This window comes from Plodia interpunctella, chromosome 3 (assembly GCF_027563975.2).
Source record: "Plodia interpunctella isolate USDA-ARS_2022_Savannah chromosome 3, ilPloInte3.2, whole genome shotgun sequence".
Lineage (NCBI taxonomy): Eukaryota > Metazoa > Arthropoda > Insecta > Lepidoptera > Pyralidae > Plodia > Plodia interpunctella.
This window is the reverse complement of record NC_071296.1, coordinates 3,007,014-3,027,067: the sequence shown is the minus strand read 5'-3', so window position 1 is coordinate 3,027,067 and position 20,054 is coordinate 3,007,014. Positions and strand designations below refer to the sequence as shown.

The following is a 20,054-nucleotide window of genomic DNA, read 5'->3' as shown; positions in this document are numbered from 1 at the left end:
AATCTAAAAATCACACAATGACAACACTTATCAAATCCAAACAACAAAAATAAGTTTTGAGACATTTATTCGACATACTCCATTTAAATTAATATTACAATATTCAATGTTACAATCCCTTGCACTGAATGTTAAATATGTCAAATTTATGACATGTTTTATCAAAAGGAACACCAAATTCCATCTAAATTATTCTAAACATCTATAGAATTTTTGTGATTTATTTATCGAGTCACTAGCTGTGCCCCCGGCTTCGCTCCGAGAATCCGGAAATCATGTGTTATTCCAGATTATATTCTACTTGTATATCGAATAACATGCAAGATATCGAACAACAACATCTTCACATCCAAACTTTTTTTATCGTATTAGTGGGATTAAAGAAATGGCTGACCACAAATTCATCTAGTGTAGGTAGGTTTACACTTTCATAAATTATTTTACACATGGTTACGAAAACTATTCAAAAATGAGTTTTAATCAAACATCAGTCAATAAATATTTTTTGTGTTACTCTATAAATAGTTATCGTAACTATAAATAGTTCGTTATTTATGAAACAAACCAAAACATAAAGCATAGGATTTTTAATTTCTGTTGGCCAAACCACGGGTCAAAGGCTTTATTGTATTACATAAAGGGAAAAATCTTGACAACTGGATGGAGCAATCGAAGGCCGATAACTTTTAAACGAAAGTATAAAGCAATCTTACTAAAGTATTATCGAACTTAATTATAAACCTTTACAATCAAATACTGTGATATTCCGATGGCTAAACATATATCAAAAATGAATAGATGTTTTCGAATGCTGGTTTTGTCAAAACCAGATAATGTTAAAATATGTTTGGATAATTCATTTAGTGATTTTTCTTACTAGATAGATGAAATTAATAGAAGCCGTTTTTTCTTTGATATTTGGTCAAAAGTATGACCCTATTTAATTTCAAGTCTTACTTTTACACAAAGATCACAAAACAAAACCTGACATACAAATATAAGTCACAGTACGATTTTGATATTGTTTACAATACATCATTAGAAACTATTCTAGTTCCATTTCATATTCACTATCAGAGCTAAGCCCAATGAAAATGTTAAACCTAAAACATAAATATATCAGTCAGTGGGCTCTGAATTTATTTTCTACCCAAGTATGGAAACGACGGCTCTTCACGTTCAATCCATACTCGCGAGCGTGTCCTTTTAGTTATACAAAATAATTCTTAAATATAGACATTATCAACTATATCCACTTGTTCGATTTCATGATATACTTAAATATACATTAATAAAACTCATATACAATGTTGCAAAATGCATATCAATTTCCGCTTTGAACGAATTGTAATTCATGTGAAGAGAAGCATGGATTTAGTAAGTACTTTACTAATTCCATGAACAGAAGCAATAAAGGAATGAATGAGTCTCATTTGTTGACACCGTCTGCGTCAAACACAGATATTCTTCTAGCAGTCTTGGATTTACAACATTTATAGCTTAAGTACAGTCTGTTTATAAAGAGTAGAAAAAAATGAGGGTACTGTTTTCTTTTGTCTGGCAACACTGGGAGGCAACACTGGAGTTTATCAACCAATCTTGACCATTCTATTTGATATTGCAATGAGAAAAATATGTAGTTCGATATGTAGTAGAACTCCTTGTAGACAGACTGTGGTCTCCATCACATTGGATGTAAACTTATCCTTCAATACTTGTATGACACAATCATGCGTTAGGGTGTCTCATGTGTTTAAACGAAGTAAATAGAAATTCGTTACATATTCGAATTCAATTTTGTAAACGATATTCAGATCAGTGCTAATTTAATATAGTGTCAGTGGAGGCAAATATCGTAACACATATGTAATCCCACATTCTATATATAGGAAGAGTTTTTCTACAAGTCAATTTTGTGTTAAGACAATCTATAGATATGACTTTGATTGAGACTTTAAATATTATTAGTGTACATCATTAGTTCCATATTATTCAATAACAAACTTGTCATTTAAAACCGAATTCATACATTCTTGCATTTGACACAATACATGCAATGCACGAGTCAAATAATTTATTTCCGTACCTCACACTATCAGATTCACAACCAATCATTCACTCACTCAATACTGCTGCATGCGTGATAGCCACGTCATTTCAAGTCAATATTTTGTTTCAGATAATGTTCCTAACACATATTGCATACAAAAAACTTTCTTTTTCTAACTACAAATTAAATTAATATATACAATACTAATAACCTCTTAATTGATTTTTTACTTGATTTTAATCACGTTGAAGTATCGATTGCACAGGGGATTAATGAAATTTACACCAAGATCTGTAATCTACACCGATAACACCAAGATGTAACCATTAAATATTCAACTAGAGTAGTTGCATCATATCAGAAACGACGGATATCGTCATCTGCACATTAAATTTTACCGTTCCGGTAATAAATTCTGTATTCAATTATTATGTGAAAATCATTCCGAGAGAGCATTATACCCTTATAGAATGGACGCGTGGTGAAATTCTACTGTATTTTACCAGTATTTACGCTTCGACAATAGATATATATTTAGGGTTTTTTCTTCAATAACTCGTTTCGACTTCGCCGATTCAGAGTCAAAAAACGATCACCTTTATTCCTGAGTCTCTCGCTCGCGCGGCGCAGCCTAGGTGGACAGGTAGAGGCGGTGGTAGTCGTTGGCGCCGAAGGCCGCGTTGCACTTGGGGCACTTCCGCTGTCGCGTCTCGTAGCGCGTGCGCAGGCAGTCCCAGCAGAACACGTGGAAACACTTCGTCAGCACCGCGTCCTTGCGCTTCACCTGGACACAAATAGAGACATTCGCGTTATGCCGCAAATCTTTCGAGAGACACAATAGATGATAGTTGACGATTCAGCAGTAGATTAATTACATACTACATTAATATTATAAAGATATGTATTTTTGTTTGCAATTAATAAACTCAAAAATTACTGGACTGATTTTGATGAATGGCAACTTTTTGTGGTTTTTACTCGACCAAAGCCGAGTCGGGCCTCTAGTTTATGATACGTTCATAAAAAAGTCTAGAAAATCTCATTCTCATCCTCAAATCGTTCTCAGTGGCATTCGGAGCAATAATACGGACTATGGCTATCTCCATTATAAGATGTATATGAGAGTTACCTTGCACGAGGGACAGGTGAGGGTCTCCTTATACTCCTTGATCTCCTCCAGCAGCACCTCGTCCATGCTGCTCCCCGCTTGCTCCATCTTCTTCATGCGCTCTGCTTTCCGTCGCAACATAGCTAGCTCCTCCTGCGAATTACATATATTATTTACACATTTTTTTAATTTGATCTTTTGTCTTTGTGAGTTGTTTTGAGACAAAACAAATATTATTTATCTTTAATTTTCTAATAAAATAATACATAGAAAATATTACATCATGAATATGATCGCTGGCACACCTAAATAACTATATGATATAACATTTTTGGCGTAATCGGTGTAAAGCGTGCAATAAGCCTCTTTGGAACTGCTTTTTAATTCCGTTCTGCTATTTTCCTAATTAAACGAGAAGTTTTACACAATTTTAGAAAATCAATATGTAATTTAAAAAAATATATACATTAAAATGTAAGGATAGCAATAGCTTACATGTAACCGCTTTGTCTTGTAGGCCTCTGCCTCCAGCGCGCTGGTCTTCTCGGCCACCACCTGCTGCGCCTCCTTCATTTGTGCGTGGTATTTTTCTATAATGTTAGTAAATATTTCGATAATATATATTTCTATACAATTTACAAAAATTATATAGAAGCAAGCTTTCAGATCTCACTGCTGGACAAAAGCCTCCTTTTCTGTCACAAATATAAGTATATACCTTTTATTTAAACTTTATTGCGCATGTTGACATAGTATAGATGCATTTAATGCTATGAGGCAGTCTCTGCCAGTCAAACTTTAGGACCAAACAGACAATGACAAAAAGGGTGGTACTATATGTTTCACTGTGGTTTAGTCATAGCCAATGCTGCAATAACACGGTTGCCGACGACCTTGCGAAGTGGAGACGAAAAAGTAGAAAAACGGATCCTGGGCTCCGACGCTCAAAGGCTGCGGAAGAAACCGGGAAAAGGCTGAGATGAGAGAGAATGCTGCAATGAAAGCAGCGTCATACCGAGATGCAGCTTGAGATCGGCGGCGGACTGCGCAGACTCGATGGCCTTGCGCTTGTGCATCTCCATGGCTTGCTGTCGCAGCACCAGCTCCTTCTCCACCGCCGACAGCGTGCTCTGCAGCAGCCGCTCCTTCTCCTCCAGTCGCCGCGCCACCGCGCCCATCGACTCGATCTGCTGGTCGCGGGTCACCACCTCAAACGGAACGTAAACGAGGATTTCATTTCAAATAATATAAACGCCATCAAAAAATGCTGTAAAAAACCCCAGTCTCGCAGCTCCATTTTTCTACCGTAAAAAGTTGTGAGATCCTTGTAATACCAAGTCGATAAATTTATTTAGTCCCTACTTAAGAGACCTTCTGTCTTAAGTTATTACGTAAATTATTATCATATCAATATTAAAAATCTTTTAGATTGAAAAAATCTAAAATTTAAACATATCTTCAAACAATAACGACAACAACGCTCACCATTGTCAAATATAACTTCACCTATGAATAAATACGATGGGTGGCCGAGACGATTGTAACGATGTATTTGTTGTATATGGAAATACAACCAGCCGTTTGGAATAAATGCGGTAATATTTATTTCATGAAAGAATGTGGAAAGTGTGGATTGAGTTAACCTTGATCCACTCGGAGATGAATTTGAAATTGGCATAGTCCTTCTCTCACCGCTATTCCTGTCCCTCTCACTCCAGTATACCTGTTCCTGCAGCAACTGCTTCTCCTCTCGGAGCAGCTTGTGGAGGGAGTTGGCCTTGATCCGCTCGGACATGAGCTTGAAGTTGGCATCATCCTTCTCCCGCAGCTGCTGGATCAGCCGCGAGTTCTGTTCCTGCATGTCCTCGAACGCCTGACCAGTTACTTCCATCTCATTTAACAGGGCTTCTTCTTCCTACAAAGGAATCATACAATAAATGTCGATTTAAATTATGTACGTATTTTTACGGAATAGCCATCAAAATTCACCAGGATCAAATAATGTAAATAGATCAAACAAACGATAGTATAAATAGAAATGAATATGAGCTGTTTAAAATAGTATGCGTTTATCATATTGCTCAGTAACATATGAGTAGGCGAGTCCTGATCTTGTCTAAGTGAGCATCTTCGCGATGTAGCCGTATAACCATAAGGTACCGAGAATTATTGACCAAGGTCAATCTGTAAAATTAACTTTTTCAGATCGACCTGAGTCTTTAATGTTTATCTATATATTGTATACGTTATAAAATATAGAATCGTTGAGTTAGTAACGCATACGACAAGTCTCGAACTTATACATATATATATATTGATTAGATGTGTTATAATGAGATACCTGTGAGCCGGCGAAGGGCCTGGAGAAGGCGTGCAGCGGGTCAGCGCTGGGCCGCGCGCACGCCAGCTGCTTCTGCAGCTCGTACTTCTGCTCCTCCAGCTGCTTGATCTTGCGCAGCGCGTCCTCGTCCGCCAGGCGTCGCTCGCGTTTGCTCTCCTGCAAACAATGTCTATCTGTAATTCACTTTTCATTCTATGAGCGGACCCTGGACTCCATATGTTTTATGGCTGGGAACACATTGGAAAAATGCTAAAATGAGTTTTCATGCATGTAAAATAATATGTGACACAAATTTTATTTTCGTCAGCGAAATCATGATGGACGACAAAAAACAATCATGCAACGAACGGGCATGATGTAAACCGTTGATAAGTTTCCTCATTGAGTGCACATTTATGTTATGGGAAACTAAACTAAAATGATTTAATGGATTTGAAACGAATTTCATAAATAAAATCGTAAAACGACATCAGGTATTGGGAACTATGGCAATCAATCAATATTTATTTGTGTAAACAGGTAAGATAATGTCACATGTCACAAAAAAAAACTACATACACATATTAGTGTGTATAAAATAAATATAATAATTTCCTTTGCAAATTTACACACAAATGTACATAAAGGAATGATATTGTATAAAAACTTCTAAAAGGACAGCAAACTTTAATTAATTACAATATTACCTGTTGTATCTTGGCCTTCTGCCGGTGGTCCTCCAGCTCCTGCCTGGCCTTCCTCTCCGCAGCCATCAGCTGCACCTTGTCCCGCTGTTCCTTACTCACGCCTTTATACATGTCTAGCAGAAGCTTCAGCTCTTTCTGCTCGTTCACCGCCTTCCTGCATACACCACGATGGTTAACAGTTTGGATACCATACATTGAATACGAGAAATGAAAGTAATCAAATTAAAATTATTTATTTGCCTTAAAACATGGTAATACAAAGGTGTCACATACACCAATACACATAGTTTGAATACATGTTCTGCGTCTATATAGCATGCAAATATAAACACTCCAATGACGGTATACGTTAAGGCCCGAGACGTAGCCTGAGACGAGAGGGCTTTAAACGCGCGAGTTCAGAATAGTATTTTCATTTTTTGATACATTATTGCTTTATACGAAACCTGCCTAATGAGAATAATGAATTTTTTTTAATGTATTTATCATAGAATCAACAGCACTTGAACAAAAATTACATTTTATCTTACAGGGTTAAACTTAATGCCAACTACAGATTCTTGTTTTGTAAATTAAAAAGTTATAAACAGCTTAGAACAGAAAGAAAAGAAAACAATAGACAAACATGCATGTTGCCTAGTGTGGGACCAATTGTATAAGCAATGTAGCAAAGTTTGTTTATTTAATAAATATCATTTCATTTTATTTCAAACAGCGACGCATCACGTTATGTGTGTAATGGGTATACTAATCAATTAGACCAATGAAATTATCTGTTACATAGGATGGAAGAAATAAGTTTTTTAAATGCCGCTTTGGAATGAAAGAAAATGTCAACAGATCATCATCTGTCATCATATTATTATAATTATCTAAAGTGCGTAAAATAGTTTAATGACTTGTGTAACTACAGTGGGAGATAGGAACATAGAAAAGATTGGTTTTTCTTGTGCGTTTTACGGGTGTTCTAAATTGTAAGAATAAAGTTACCAATTCTTGTGAGTCAATGTTATTGTTGCAAACATCATGCATGAATAGCATTTGAAGAAGCTCACGCCTGTCTGATAAGGCCATTAAGCCATGATGTTTGCAGGAACCCTCATAGACTGTTGTACTGTGGATCTGGTGCGATCATTTAAAGCATTGACGAACTTCCTTTGAATCTTTTCTATTTCTTGAATATAACACCAATAACTAGGACTCCACACAACAGAACAATACTCCAGGATACTTCGTACATAAGAGAAATATAACACTTTAATGCACTCAATATCAGAAAAAGGACGACTGGTACGCAAAACAAAGCCTAGATTCTTATAAGCTTTGGACACTGCTGCATAAACATGATCTGATAATAACATTTTACAACAACGGCTGAGGAAGAAACCGGGAATACGCTTAGAGAGAGAGAGAGAGAAACAAAGGCGGTCTCACTTAAGCTGCAGCTTGAGGTCCTTGACGAGCAGCTCGTGGTCGAGCAGCTTGCGCTGATCCTTCACAGCGGGCTTGGAGTCCGCGGCGCCCGCGCCGCCGCTGCTGCCCTCCGACCCCTGCCAACACACACACACACACACACTGCTTTACTATCGACACTTTGACGTCACGTCAACTCCATTTTGTTTGAAAATTAAACTTAAGACAACACCAAAACCGTTTCATTCTGGGAGTGCCGGCAGAAGAGAATACTTGAAAATTAACGTTGTGCATTTTTGACGTCTTCCCAATTTTCGATCAGGTCACCAGGTCCTGACGCAAGTTTAACATTTTTCACCCATCACAAAAAGTGCACAACGGCACTAAAGAAGTTTTCACTACAAAAATACATATAAACATTCTATGTGTCAAAGTTGGTATGTTCAGTATCCGTGTCCCAGTTGGAATGAAGGTAAATTAAAATATTTATTTAAATTGACTTTACAATGGGAGCAGAGTAAATTAACATAATCAGATACAACGACCTACTCTTTCAGCTCAAAATTAATACTTTTGTTTGAACATACTAATCTCTGAAACAATATGTGTAAGTGACAGTGTGTCAAACAAAAATTATTTCAAATATTGCAAAATTATTGCATCTTCAATGGACTACTGCACCTTATGCAGGAGATTGCGAAATTGTTAAGAAAAAGCAGGAAAACGGCCTTGCGGCTCCATACGCTTTGCGGCTGAGGAGGAAACCGGATAACGCTCAGATCTTTCTTATCAAGTGTTATTGCCTGAAATCAGATTTTATTGAGGTCGCCTAAAGGCAGCAATGCTCAGATGAGAAAGAGAGAGAGACCGTAGCATAAAGTTATACCCGGTAAGAGTCAGGCCATATTGCTACATTGTCCTGCCACTCTGTTGTTTCCCTTAGGTTTTGACGATAAAGTGCATCGATGTACGTCGAATATCCATAAGATTTGTGGGCTGTACGTTGACAAAACAAATTCAAATAATTTATTCAGAAATCAGACCTTCACAGGCACTTTTTCACGTCACTGTAACTTGACATGGGGTTCAGTGTACTGTGTGCGTAGTGCGACTTTGATTACATCTTACCATCGAGTCGATTCGCAGTGAGAGCTAACGAATCACAGTGCGCCATTATGACGCAACGACAACCGCACTTCAATGTGATTGGTTCGCTGAGTCTCACTTCGAATCGATTGGATAGTGAGAAGTGAAATGCAAACCCGCAATTCGCCCTCTGTTGTAGTGTGGTTACCTCGGGGTCGGGCTCCTCCTTCTTCACAGTGAGCGGCTTCTCGTCGGCCACTTCGCCGCCGCGCGCACTCGCCTCCTCCAACTCCTTGCGGACCTGCAAAGTACAGCTAATATAATTCATCTACATATACTAATATTATAAATGTGAAACTCTGTCTGTCTGTTCCGCTTTCATGGCAAAACAGATTTTGATGAAATTTCGATTGAACCGTTCAAAATTCAACCCCCAAATGAATATAATAGGGGGTGAAAGTTTGTATGAAAATCAATCACGACCAAAGACGACTTAATTGGTAATATCGGTCTTAGAAATCACTAATTTGGCTAGGGTAAACATATTAATCACAAAAAATATAATTATGTTTTCAGTAAAATGTAAACTATTCTACGCTGACGAAGTCGCGGGTGAACAACTAGAACTTTGACTTTGTTGGCTATGTCAAAAAAGCGACTGTACCTTATTCAACTCCTGACTTGAATCCTTATATTTCCTCTTGTACCTGTGCACTTCCCCTTTCAACTGTTGATTATGGTTCTGTAAGGACGTAATCAAGTGCCTCATTTCCCTGTTGATGGGCCCCGTTTGCTCATTCGCTGCTAGGTTCTGCTCAAATTCTATACGCAACATTTCATATTCTTTCCTAAGTTGACCTAACACGTCTTCTAATTGGATCATTTCCGCTCTTAGCGCCTTTTGTCTGGATAATTCTTCGCTCTGTAAATGAAAATTTGTGGTTTTTTAAAGCAATCAATATTATTTAACTAAAAGCAGATTAGTGAAACTAAACAGTTGATGAATAAATAGTAAAAGTACACAGACCTCCATCATCTCGATCTGCCTCAGATGCAGGTTCTTGGCGTTCTGCAGCTGCAGCCGCGTCTCGTCCAGCGCCGTCTTCATCTGCATGGACTCGTTGTACAGCACCGAGAACTGGCTCTGTAGGCATTTGTACTCCGTCGTCTCCACGATTATCGACTCGGGCAGTTGCCGGATCTGTGTGACAATCCTTGGACTTGATTCAAATAAATAAATCTATCAATAATTTATTATTTTCAATGTAATCAGTCATATTAAGCATGCGAAGAGGAGACGGAAACATATGAAAGCAGTGGAAGAAATCAGGAAAACGCTCAGACGGGAGAGAGAAGCCCGGTCTTTATTTATTAAGATAATAAGAAATGTAAACCAGATTTATAAGAAATAGACTATAAAATAAGAACCTTTTCACTTCTCACGCTTACCTTGGTGACAATCTGTTTATTAACAGCAGCGATGGCCACACCGACCGTATAAGTTTGTTCCTGCAACCCATTCAAACTGAATAGACCTAAATAAAATAGAAAAAAAAACTCACATCCATTTTGAGCTTCTCGACCTCCTTCAAGGTGTCCCTGTGTTCCCGATGCAGACGGTCGAGCTCAGCCAAGCGGTTGTTGGCCAGCTCCCGCAGCTCCTCCAGCTCGGCCGCCGCGTCCTCCAGCCGGGCGGCGGCGGCGGCCGAGTGCGCCGCCGGAGCTGCCGACGAGCTGGGCCCGCTCGCCGCTGTGGCCCCCGATTGATGGTAGCTCTTGAGCTTCTCGATCGCTTCCGCTAGGTGGTTTTCTAGTTTGTCGTTACGCGAACGGACCTGAGAATGTAAATATTATTTTCAAAACAACATTTCAAATAATTGTACTTTGGAGGTACTTTCACTGGAAATGTGGCGAGTGGAGGACCACTCTACACTCTCACTCTTTCGCAGCTGATAGGAAATAAAATATTCTGAAACAGGATTGACGTCAGACAGGCAACCGCAACTAGTTGAAAATCTCAGCCGAATCTTCAAAAGTTTAAGTTTAACAGTCAGCGTAAAAACCCGACTCCTCCACGCTTTGTGACTACACAACCCCGAATGCAAGCAGGGACATGCAAGGATGAGGGAAATAGACAATAACTAATGGATCGAAATCAATCTTCCGTCTGATTGTTCACAATTCACATATATCATGATGGATACTAAATATATATTAGGTACATGGTAATAACTGTCACCATACAAAATGTAAACACAACATGGCTACCTTCATGAGCTCGTACTGCAGATCATCAATCTGGTTCTTGAGCTCCGCGTTCTCGGTGTCGCGGCTGTTGACGGCGTCCTGCAGACGCGCCACACGCAGCGTCATGGCGTGGTGCGCGTCGTGCAGCGTCGTGCACAGCGCTTGCAGGCGTCTGTTCTCCGCCGTCACCTCGCCGTTGGCCGCCCGCACTGTCTCTTCCAGGGGAGGGGCTGGACCGCCCTCTGATATCAAAATACTGTATCAATACTATATAACAGTTGCCGATTTTTAAGGCTAGTTCTAAAATTTTGTTAGTATGTTGCATGTGTAGCTTTGTGCTATGATGAATTTTTGCTATCTCTTTCTATTACTATGAAAACGAAAGTGTACTATCGATCGCGACAGTCTTCATAGTAAATGTGGGCGCAGCGTAAATGAAATTAACGTCAATTGTTTATTCAGGCATCAGTTCTTCATGAGAACTTTTCCTAAGTAATTTTGACTTCATATATTCAGTTTATTCAGTACATAAATCTCAAATCTAATACTGTTTCGTAACACTGTTAGATTTGAGAGAATGTTTTCCTCTACAAAAAGTTTACCGTACCAACAGGTAATTAAATGTGTCGCAAGTGATGTAGATGTACACAGTGGACATAAATACCTTCGCCTTCTCCTTTAATAGCTTTCCAAATCTTGTCATTTCTCTGCTGTAGCCTGTCAAACGCTTGTAAAACTTTGGCCACAGCTCTCTTGCTCACTTGCACTCTGTTTGCCAGCTGCGCGTCCAACTCCTCCTTGTCCCATGTTGACAACTGCATCAAGAACGATGTAGTTGCCTCGTTTTCATCTGAGGGCAATAATTTGATTGAATTGTTGATTGAACCATTATATTCAGAATACCAATTCAAATATTTAGAAAAATAGTGATAGGTACTTGGTGTAAGAGATTTTTTTTTATGTGAACCCTAGCTTGACTTTGGCAAGGCACAACTATCATCAATAAGTTCTTATTAATAAGTACCAATTGTAATACTATAAGATTCATGAGTAAACAAAGTACCACTTCAGACCTAACCTAACCTCATCTGAAAGAGATCTGAAATAGTGACAAGTTGAATTTAAATAAAACTGCTTTGGAAAAACACAAAAAAAAATTACAGGAACAACACATACTTTTGTTTTCTGATTCATCAGCTGTCTCGGCATCGAACCTCTGCAACAACACTCTGATGTCTTCATTAAGCAAGTTCCAGTAACGGTTTACTACACAGAGCACTGCATCATCCTGTGTCTGTCTCTTTTCTAACTGTTCTATTCTAGCTCGTAGTTCTGCTTCACACCGGTGACGTTGTTCTATCCTCTGCAAAATTATACCATTGAGAAGGTAATATTTGAATATTTGAGACAATTTGTGTTGTGTGGATCTCTATTATGATTTTTTTCAGAGTTTAAAGCCAATAATGCGACCAAGTTTCAATAAAACTTGAAAATGATGTTTAACCAGAACAAGATTATGACAAATAGTTGAAGATAACCTTACTGTTGGCACACCTGTATAAAATTTAAATATTATATCTAAAACTAAACATACTCCTCAATGTTCAGTGAGTTGTTCACCAAATTTGAGGTTATTTCACATCTATGTCTAGTCTGCATAATAAATAAAGGTCTATAGCTATAATTTGCCACATAATGTACTTGTTGTATCCCTATAAACAATCAGATAAGACTTCAAATTGGAACTTCTTGGCAAATCAACATAAATTATGATTTCAAGTTTCAGGTACAAGTTTTTTTGTTTCTATAGAAGTGAATAAACAAAAAATTCACTAAGTATAAAATTTCACAAGTAAATTATAACTGTTATCATTAGATACCTACATACCGTATTGTATGTACTAAACATACAACAGCTGATCAATACAATAAAATACAATCATACATATTGCCAGATGCTACCTCGAAGGCCCTCGCGTAGAAGCTACAATATCTTAAAATCACCTGGGCTAACTTCTTATTCTGGAATTGAAGGACTTTTATGTCCATTTCCTCAAGAGTCGACACGGGGCCGATGAGGTGAGGTTCGAAGTGGACTTTCTTGATTGGCGGTTGACCGCTGCCATTGCCACTTTCTTCTGCGGATCTCTTCGACATCTTGATCTGAAATATTCATCCAAATCTACACATCCAAACAAAACACCATTACTTTCATCGTGAAAAGTTTTACTAGCTATTGATTTATATAATCCTGGAAAATGAGAAAGTAACTAGGAAACAGAGATAGTGCGGGAATTAGAAGTATGCCTCGATTTAGTAGCTTTATACATACCTGCTTGTCAATATTGACAATTTTAATACCTTCTATCGCTAATTTACTTTAGTATAAGATACAATTAATATTGATTGAGTACCCAAAATTGAAATCATTTTGATAAAAACATTAAATAGAACAAATTTCTAATAAAATGCTAACTTCAACAGCCACCTAACTACACCCGCAAAGTACCAACTTAAGTTTGTTTTTTTTTTTAATTTTCGTACGGTTGGTATTATTAATAATATTTTTCATGGCCTCTTGCTTTTTGTGTGATTGGTATGTTTGCATAGCATAAATTGTCAAAACTTGTGTTGCCATAAATATAAATAATCAATACATTTAATAAAATCCTTGATTTTTTTTTTACAAATTCAATTTTTTACACGTTCAATAGGAATGGATTATGGGTTAGTATAAAATAAAGAGCAAAATCTTTTATAATAAGAGAATATTTAATGTCAAAAATAAATATGTAACATTTGATATTCAATGTGAATCACAAATGTGTTAAATTTATATCAACATCAATTAAAAATATATATATTATACAAAATAAAATAAATGCATAAAGTGGTCCCTTTTAGGTGAATATACATACCTAATGTTTTAACATAATTTAATTTGTAAAAAAATAATCTTAATTCATTAGAGTCTTATATTTTAATTGATCCTGGAACATTCTCAAAAAGACTCTATATTTTTTATCATGAAATGTTTTCACATCTATGTTAGGTGTGATAACATCGGCTTTTCCACCCATTTTCTGTATTGCATCTTCAATATTATTGAAATATTGTGAAGCATTGGCTCCTAGAATAGCTGAGCCCACTAGCACTGACTCTTTTTCTTGCGGCTTTAGTATTGGCAATCCAACAGCGTCTGCTTGGATTTGAACAAACAGAGGGTCCTTTGTTATACCACCACAAATTAACAGGGATTTGAATGGTTCATAGCCAGCCAGTACTAAGGCATCTATTATGTGTCTCGTTCCATACTGAAAAATAAAAATAATTTACATGGTCACCATAGTTTTCTATATAAAAGGAAAAAAAAAACAAATACAGCTAACTACAAAAAAAAATAAGCTAAACTTGGGCTTCGAGTTTCGCAAGTCTTGGCTCTTTGGCTCTGTCTACCCCGTATGTCAAAAAGACTAGTAATCTAGTCTTTTCTTCTGGACATTACAAACTTAGGTACAGTCAACAGGACATATACATACCTAAATTAATTGGAACCTCGCCCTTATTACCGCATCATAAAATATACATACATGGTAACTTTACATGTGGTTAATTATATATATTTTAAAAATAAATAACTTACTGAAAGACCTTGCAGTGTTGCCAAATACAATAAAGCTAAGTTTTCTTCACTTTTGTCCACGGATAGACCAGTCACCATGCCCCTCATTGTAGGATCTGCTAATGGTGACCTGTTGCCGTGAAAATCAGGCCAGATGTGTAGGTCTCTAGTTAATAAGCTAACATCTGGGAGACCTTGATAAGTGGCCATTTTTATCAAGAGGTTTCTGAGATGATTGCGTACACTAAAACAAAAAAAAAACATTTCTAAGGTTTGATATAAGGACAACACTACAGGAAATCATGAAGAAAAAATTAAGGAGTTGCCTCATTGACATTTCTTTAACAAAAGTTCGGTTACGATACTCGGGGCTGAGGCGTATGAATGAGGAAAGGGCACCACCCGTTTTTGGAAATGAATATGAAATACGCCCCTTCACGTGACGCTTTTTGACATCTAAGTATACGACCTTTATTGTAGTCATAGATTGCAGCTGCACATGTGGTACTGAAGGAAATACATTTGTGGATAAAAACTTACTCTCCAGTGCTAAGTTTTTTCAAAAGTTCTATACCAGCAGGATGACTAGATATGATATGGTCCAACAGCATTCCTGAAGCACTTTGCCCAGCCTCATTTAACCACATGTTAGGGACCATAGCACTGAAATATGGGCCCCAAACACCTTGCACCAATACTGGTGATTTATTTACAGCCATATGGCAAGTTGATGTTCCACAAATCAGGGCCAAACGGCTGGACATTTCATTGCTTATACCTTCACCAGCAGTGCCTATCATTCCCAAGCCTCCAGCATGGGCGTCAATTATTGAGGCTGCTACAGGTGTGTTTGCCCTAAGACCGAGGATGTTTGCTACTTCTTCCGTCAGCCCTCCACATTTCTCTCCAGGCATTAAAACATCATTCCCAATTTTCTTAAAATTATCTTCAGCTAAATCTTCCAAGCCTATCTCCTGAAGATAACTCATGTTCCACCCTCTTTTGCCATCAACTGAGCATTCATAGTTCCACTTGCAAACAAGAGAACAAAGGGAACGGCTCAAGGATCCAGTTGCTTTCCAAGTTAAAAAATCTGGGAGATCAAAGAATAATCCAAATTCTGCCCATTTGCTAGCAAGGTGTTTCTTCAACCACAATAACTTTGGAATTTCCATTTCCAAACTGACTTTCCCTCCGACATATTTTAGTATTTCATGATCAGTTTTATTAATAAAGTCTGCCTCTGCTTGTGCCCTGTGGTCCATCCACATTATGATGTTTTGTTCGTTATTATTGGAATTACTAACAGCAATTGGGTTGCCGTTTTTGTCCAATGCCACTAATGAACAAGTTGCATCAAAACCAATACCTTTTATATGTGCTGGGTTGATATTGCTTATGACATTCTACAACAAATAAAAGTTAGTTATAGCATGTTAATAATAAATACTGGTTATTTAGTAATACAAAGTTTATACCTTGATAACAAAAATGCAGCACTCCCAGACATTATTCGAAGATTGTTCATAATAATCCAGTTTGGGTTTCCAAGTTTTAAGTTCCTTGACAGAGGTGGTGACAACGTGACCTTTGTCATCGACAAGGGCAGCGCGCACGCTGCCTGATCCCACATCAACACCAATAAAATATATTTTATTGGACATTGTATTAGTAGACTTCAGCTGATCTGGATATTAACAAAACCATAATCAATCTACGAACGACCAAAACATTAAAGAACGAAAAAGTGAATGTTTACTCCAAATATTAATTGATACAAGGTCAAATATTTTATAATCCAATAAAAAAAAATCACGACTTCTATACGAACCTTTTTCTCTAAGAGCAAAGTAATATTTGAGAAATTAGACATACTTGGTCATAAAGATACGAGGCACAATATCTACATACAATATAGCGCATACGTAATAATAGCGCAATAATAGCGATAAACAATCTAGAGATAACCTCGCTATCCTTTGAACTCGCTCAGAGAAATAATTAGCGTTACTTTGCAGTAGACACCTCTCAGTGGTTCAGATTTAATTAACTAACATTGTTTTATTGTAGAGGTTAGATTGATTTGGGAATTTAATAAGGATACTGGGCTACTTATACTGCATTTTTACAAAAATAAATGAATTATCTTAAAAACTTTTATTTGTATTTACCGCTTTTCTTTTTCATTATTCAGCCTTTGAGACAATTCAACATTTGTGTGACATTGACTTTTTTGGTTTGGTTTATCCTTATGAAATAATAAAAGGATATAAGCTCTTACAGCCAGTGAAATTTTACTATCGACTGTTCATACAGTACCTAGTAGACATATCATAGATGTGATATGTCTACTACTGTATGAATATGATGTCATTGTCAAGACAATTATGCATGACAATGAGATATCAAAAAAGAAAATAGTACTAGGTACCTAGGTATAGCATAGGTACGTACCATAGTATATCAGAATATGTGGTACGTACCTACCTACTTATTGTGTAATTTTGATGACATTGATTGTTTAGGTTATGTTTTTATTTACTTAGACCACAACCCATTACTACTTGGTACGTTTTACGACGAGTCGAGTCGAAGATATTAAAGTCATCATCACACCGAAATGGTGCGGTTTAAGAACAGGTAGGTACTTAATGGGAATTTGATAATGTTTACAATTTTCGTGTTCACAGATAACGCACACTTATTAAATAAATGAATAACGGCAAATTTTATTTATCAGTTATCTGGAATGCTACTGCATTTTAGATTTGAGTTAGTCCACATCCCAACCCAGGGTTTGGGTTCACATTTGCCTATTTAAGTATAAGATCTTAGGATATAGGTATACACCTATAACCTAGACAACGTAATCTAGCCTAAATGTTGTCCATTGAAATTATGCAGTATAATTTTATTACTGATAAAATGATTGTGTTTCAGATACATTACCGTAGAAATAATGGCATCAGACATACCTGAATTGAAACCACTGTCTTTAAAATCTAAGATATTCCATGACACAGTATTAAACAAAATTCAACAATTACATGGTGATTTCGGAAGTGCTGCTGTGAGGACAGGATTTTTAACAAAATATTGCAATGAGAATACAAGAATAGCTATTATAAGAGTAAGACATGGACCACACCACTTTGTGACCAGTGCTTTACCATTTATTACTAAAATTGGAAAATTAGATATAAGGCTAAAAACACTCCATGTAAGCGCAACACTGAAACACAGTTTTAAATTTATTCAAAAACATCAAAGGGCTTATTTAGACAAAATGTGGTCAAAACTGAAAACCGAGGAAGAGCAAAAGATGTTAGAAGCAGCTGTGATGGACTTTACAAAGACAGATGTAGCTATAAATATAGAAAACATTTCATAAACTAATATTGTGTTTATACTTATACACAAACATCTAGTATGCTCCTTATCATGATCCAACCAACACTAGCTATTATGCTGAAGGACTAAACTAAAATGACTGTTTATTACAAATTCATACACAAAGTTTTATTATATTATTCTCAGTACATATTACTGTAGTTAAATTTCTTATCTAAATAATCTTTTTCAAATGCAATTTTTTTAACAAAGTAGTTTCTTTTTTAGGCAACTGATCTCGACGTAACTTAGTGCAAATTTTATGGACGAAATATGTAACTTTAGTAAATATATCTTCTAAATGAGCTGTATCAGCATTTTCCTCTATTACCTTGCACAATATTTGTATGAAAATTGAACCATATTTTTCTAATCTATATGCCTCATAGCCAGGTGCAGTAGCTGAATAAATTAGAATATCTGACTTTTTTATGTAGTATTTAGGAGCATCAGCTATCAGTTCATGTGTCTGCTCTTCCTCATTGACTTGGCAGGCTTGAAAAATAACCACCTTGGGCATGCCTTGTAAATGCTTTGCTCCATCACAATCTAATAAATTTTCAATTGTTTCCACTTTCACTCTTACAGAATCAGCTGCATAAATATGGCCTTTTGTTCCATGAGACAATATACACAGAATAAAGATACTGTGGTCACGTTGAACTCGATATTTTAATATGTTTTCAATCTTATTAATCATAGTCTTGTGGTCTAGATTATCATCAGTTATGACTTCAAAGTTTAGTGCAGACATTGTTTCCTTTAAACTTTCCTTATCTTTTGTAGAGCCTATGCGAGATTGCAACTGTTTGCTGTCTGACTTATTTTCAATGCTGATTTTTGAAGGATAAAAATGCTCCTGATTTATGATGTAACAGATGCCTACTTTATTAGGATTTTTAATATCATATACAGTGCTGTTCTCTACTCTTTTGTCAGATTTTAAACTATCAATATGAACATCTTCCATTAATTTTTTTATTAAATCAAAAGATTCATTTAAATCTTCTTCATGAACTTGATCATTCTTATTGCTTTCTTTATTATCTTGTTTGGTGTTAGATGTGGATGCAACAGGTGCAACTTGATGCTGAGGTTGAATTTTACCAGCGAAGTTGAGAGCTCTAAGCTCTTCAGAAAATTTCTCGAGGCCATCAAAGTTTTCAATTATATCTGCTAGTTTCTCTACATCATATTCATAAGATGTAACTCTGTTGCCATAGTGGTTCTGTTGAAAGCTAATAAATTTCCTGCACATTAGGTCTAAAAATATCAATTCACAATTTTCGTAATCTGTAGTGTTAATATTATATGTCAACAAAGTATTTTTCAATTTGGAAAGATTTTGCAACTCTATGTTTTCACATAATTTGTACAATAACTTCTTCATGGGATTAAGATAAGTATTACCACTATCTATCTCAAAGTTTCTTTTGATATCTGTAACATTGAAACCCAATTTTCTTATTATTTTATTGAGTTGACAAGTGACCAGTGCCTCTAGAAATTCATGCTTCCAAGTAGTTCTGTTTTGGGCATGTAAGGCCCATTGATGTAGTAAATCTGATGTACTTCCTCCTATGCTATCTTTGTAAACTCTTTCATATATTACAAGACGCTGCAAAGCCGTGTCAGGGACATCGTAAAGAAGAAACACCATAGATATCATATCACAGGGATCTATTTCTTTTTGGATTTCCGTAATTGCATAAATGTTAATTGTATTCATGTTTCCAAACGTGTTGTCGCTCGAGTTGGCTTGGGCATCGGAACACAACATTTTTCGACGATATCACTTATCTATCTAATCATCAGTTTCAAACTTTTAACACTCTTAAAATAGTGTAGAAAAATTCAACACTAAACATAAAATTTTCACACAATCTCAGACCACAAGAGAGGAAATTCGGAATCTGAAGTCGTATTAAAATAGTCCTTGAACCAAGGGCCCACCCCTTGGTTTTACTGAAATTATGAATATTATGATGTGTGGTTGTCAATATTTTTTTGACCTGGGATTTCCCCCAAACAAAAACAAAAATCTGCTCGAGGGTTTCGATATCTTTCTTCACAAAGTTTCTTCCCGTTCGTAGTACCTATGATGTCAAAGA

At 36.5% G+C, this 20,054-nt stretch overlaps 4 protein-coding genes across 6 annotated transcripts; 1 reads left to right on the top strand and 3 right to left on the bottom strand.

The window, feature by feature from the left end:
• Window positions 1-50: 50 nt before the first annotated feature.
• On the bottom strand, window positions 51-13,455 carry Bre1. Its single transcript, XM_053769677.1, has 17 exons — window positions 13,264-13,455; window positions 12,936-13,094; window positions 12,108-12,294; window positions 11,596-11,781; window positions 10,953-11,173; window positions 10,247-10,519; window positions 9,712-9,885; window positions 9,349-9,606; window positions 8,893-8,985; window positions 7,620-7,735; window positions 6,186-6,339; window positions 5,500-5,655; window positions 4,882-5,073; window positions 4,174-4,366; window positions 3,654-3,748; window positions 3,180-3,311; window positions 51-2,834 (listed from the first exon to the last, which is right to left on the bottom strand). Exons 2-17 carry the CDS (start codon window positions 13,086-13,088, stop codon window positions 2,682-2,684), a joined length of 2,736 nt encoding a protein of 911 aa, XP_053625652.1. The 5' UTR covers window positions 13,089-13,094; window positions 13,264-13,455; the 3' UTR covers window positions 51-2,681.
• A 229-nt stretch (window positions 13,456-13,684) lies between these two features.
• On the bottom strand, window positions 13,685-16,868 carry LOC128683570 (uncharacterized protein). Of its 3 annotated transcripts, none has more exons than XM_053769326.2 (5): window positions 16,725-16,868; window positions 16,032-16,240; window positions 15,094-15,959; window positions 14,575-14,797; window positions 13,685-14,245 (listed from the first exon to the last, which is right to left on the bottom strand). In XM_053769326.2, exons 1-5 carry the CDS (start codon window positions 16,738-16,740, stop codon window positions 13,889-13,891), a joined length of 1,671 nt encoding a protein of 556 aa, XP_053625301.1. In that variant the 5' UTR covers window positions 16,741-16,868; the 3' UTR covers window positions 13,685-13,888. The 3 variants fall into 3 exon arrangements, with proteins under 3 accessions (XP_053625301.1, XP_053625302.1, XP_053625303.1); XM_053769327.1 differs by lacking the exon at window positions 16,725-16,868 and adding an exon at window positions 16,385-16,677; XM_053769328.1 differs by lacking the exon at window positions 16,725-16,868 and adding an exon at window positions 16,429-16,677.
• An 88-nt stretch (window positions 16,869-16,956) lies between these two features.
• Pop5 (POP5 ribonuclease P/MRP subunit) lies at window positions 16,957-19,965 on the top strand. Its single transcript, XM_053769330.2, has 2 exons — window positions 16,957-17,193; window positions 17,494-19,965. The coding sequence occupies exons 1-2, from the start codon at window positions 17,174-17,176 to the stop codon at window positions 17,942-17,944; spliced, it is 471 nt and encodes a 156-aa protein (XP_053625305.1). The 5' UTR covers window positions 16,957-17,173; the 3' UTR covers window positions 17,945-19,965.
• LOC128683571 (caspase-8-like) lies at window positions 18,047-19,723 on the bottom strand. Its single transcript, XM_053769329.1, has one exon. The coding sequence runs from the start codon at window positions 19,721-19,723 to the stop codon at window positions 18,119-18,121; it is 1,605 nt and encodes a 534-aa protein (XP_053625304.1). The 3' UTR covers window positions 18,047-18,118.
• Window positions 19,966-20,054: the final 89 nt, after the last annotated feature.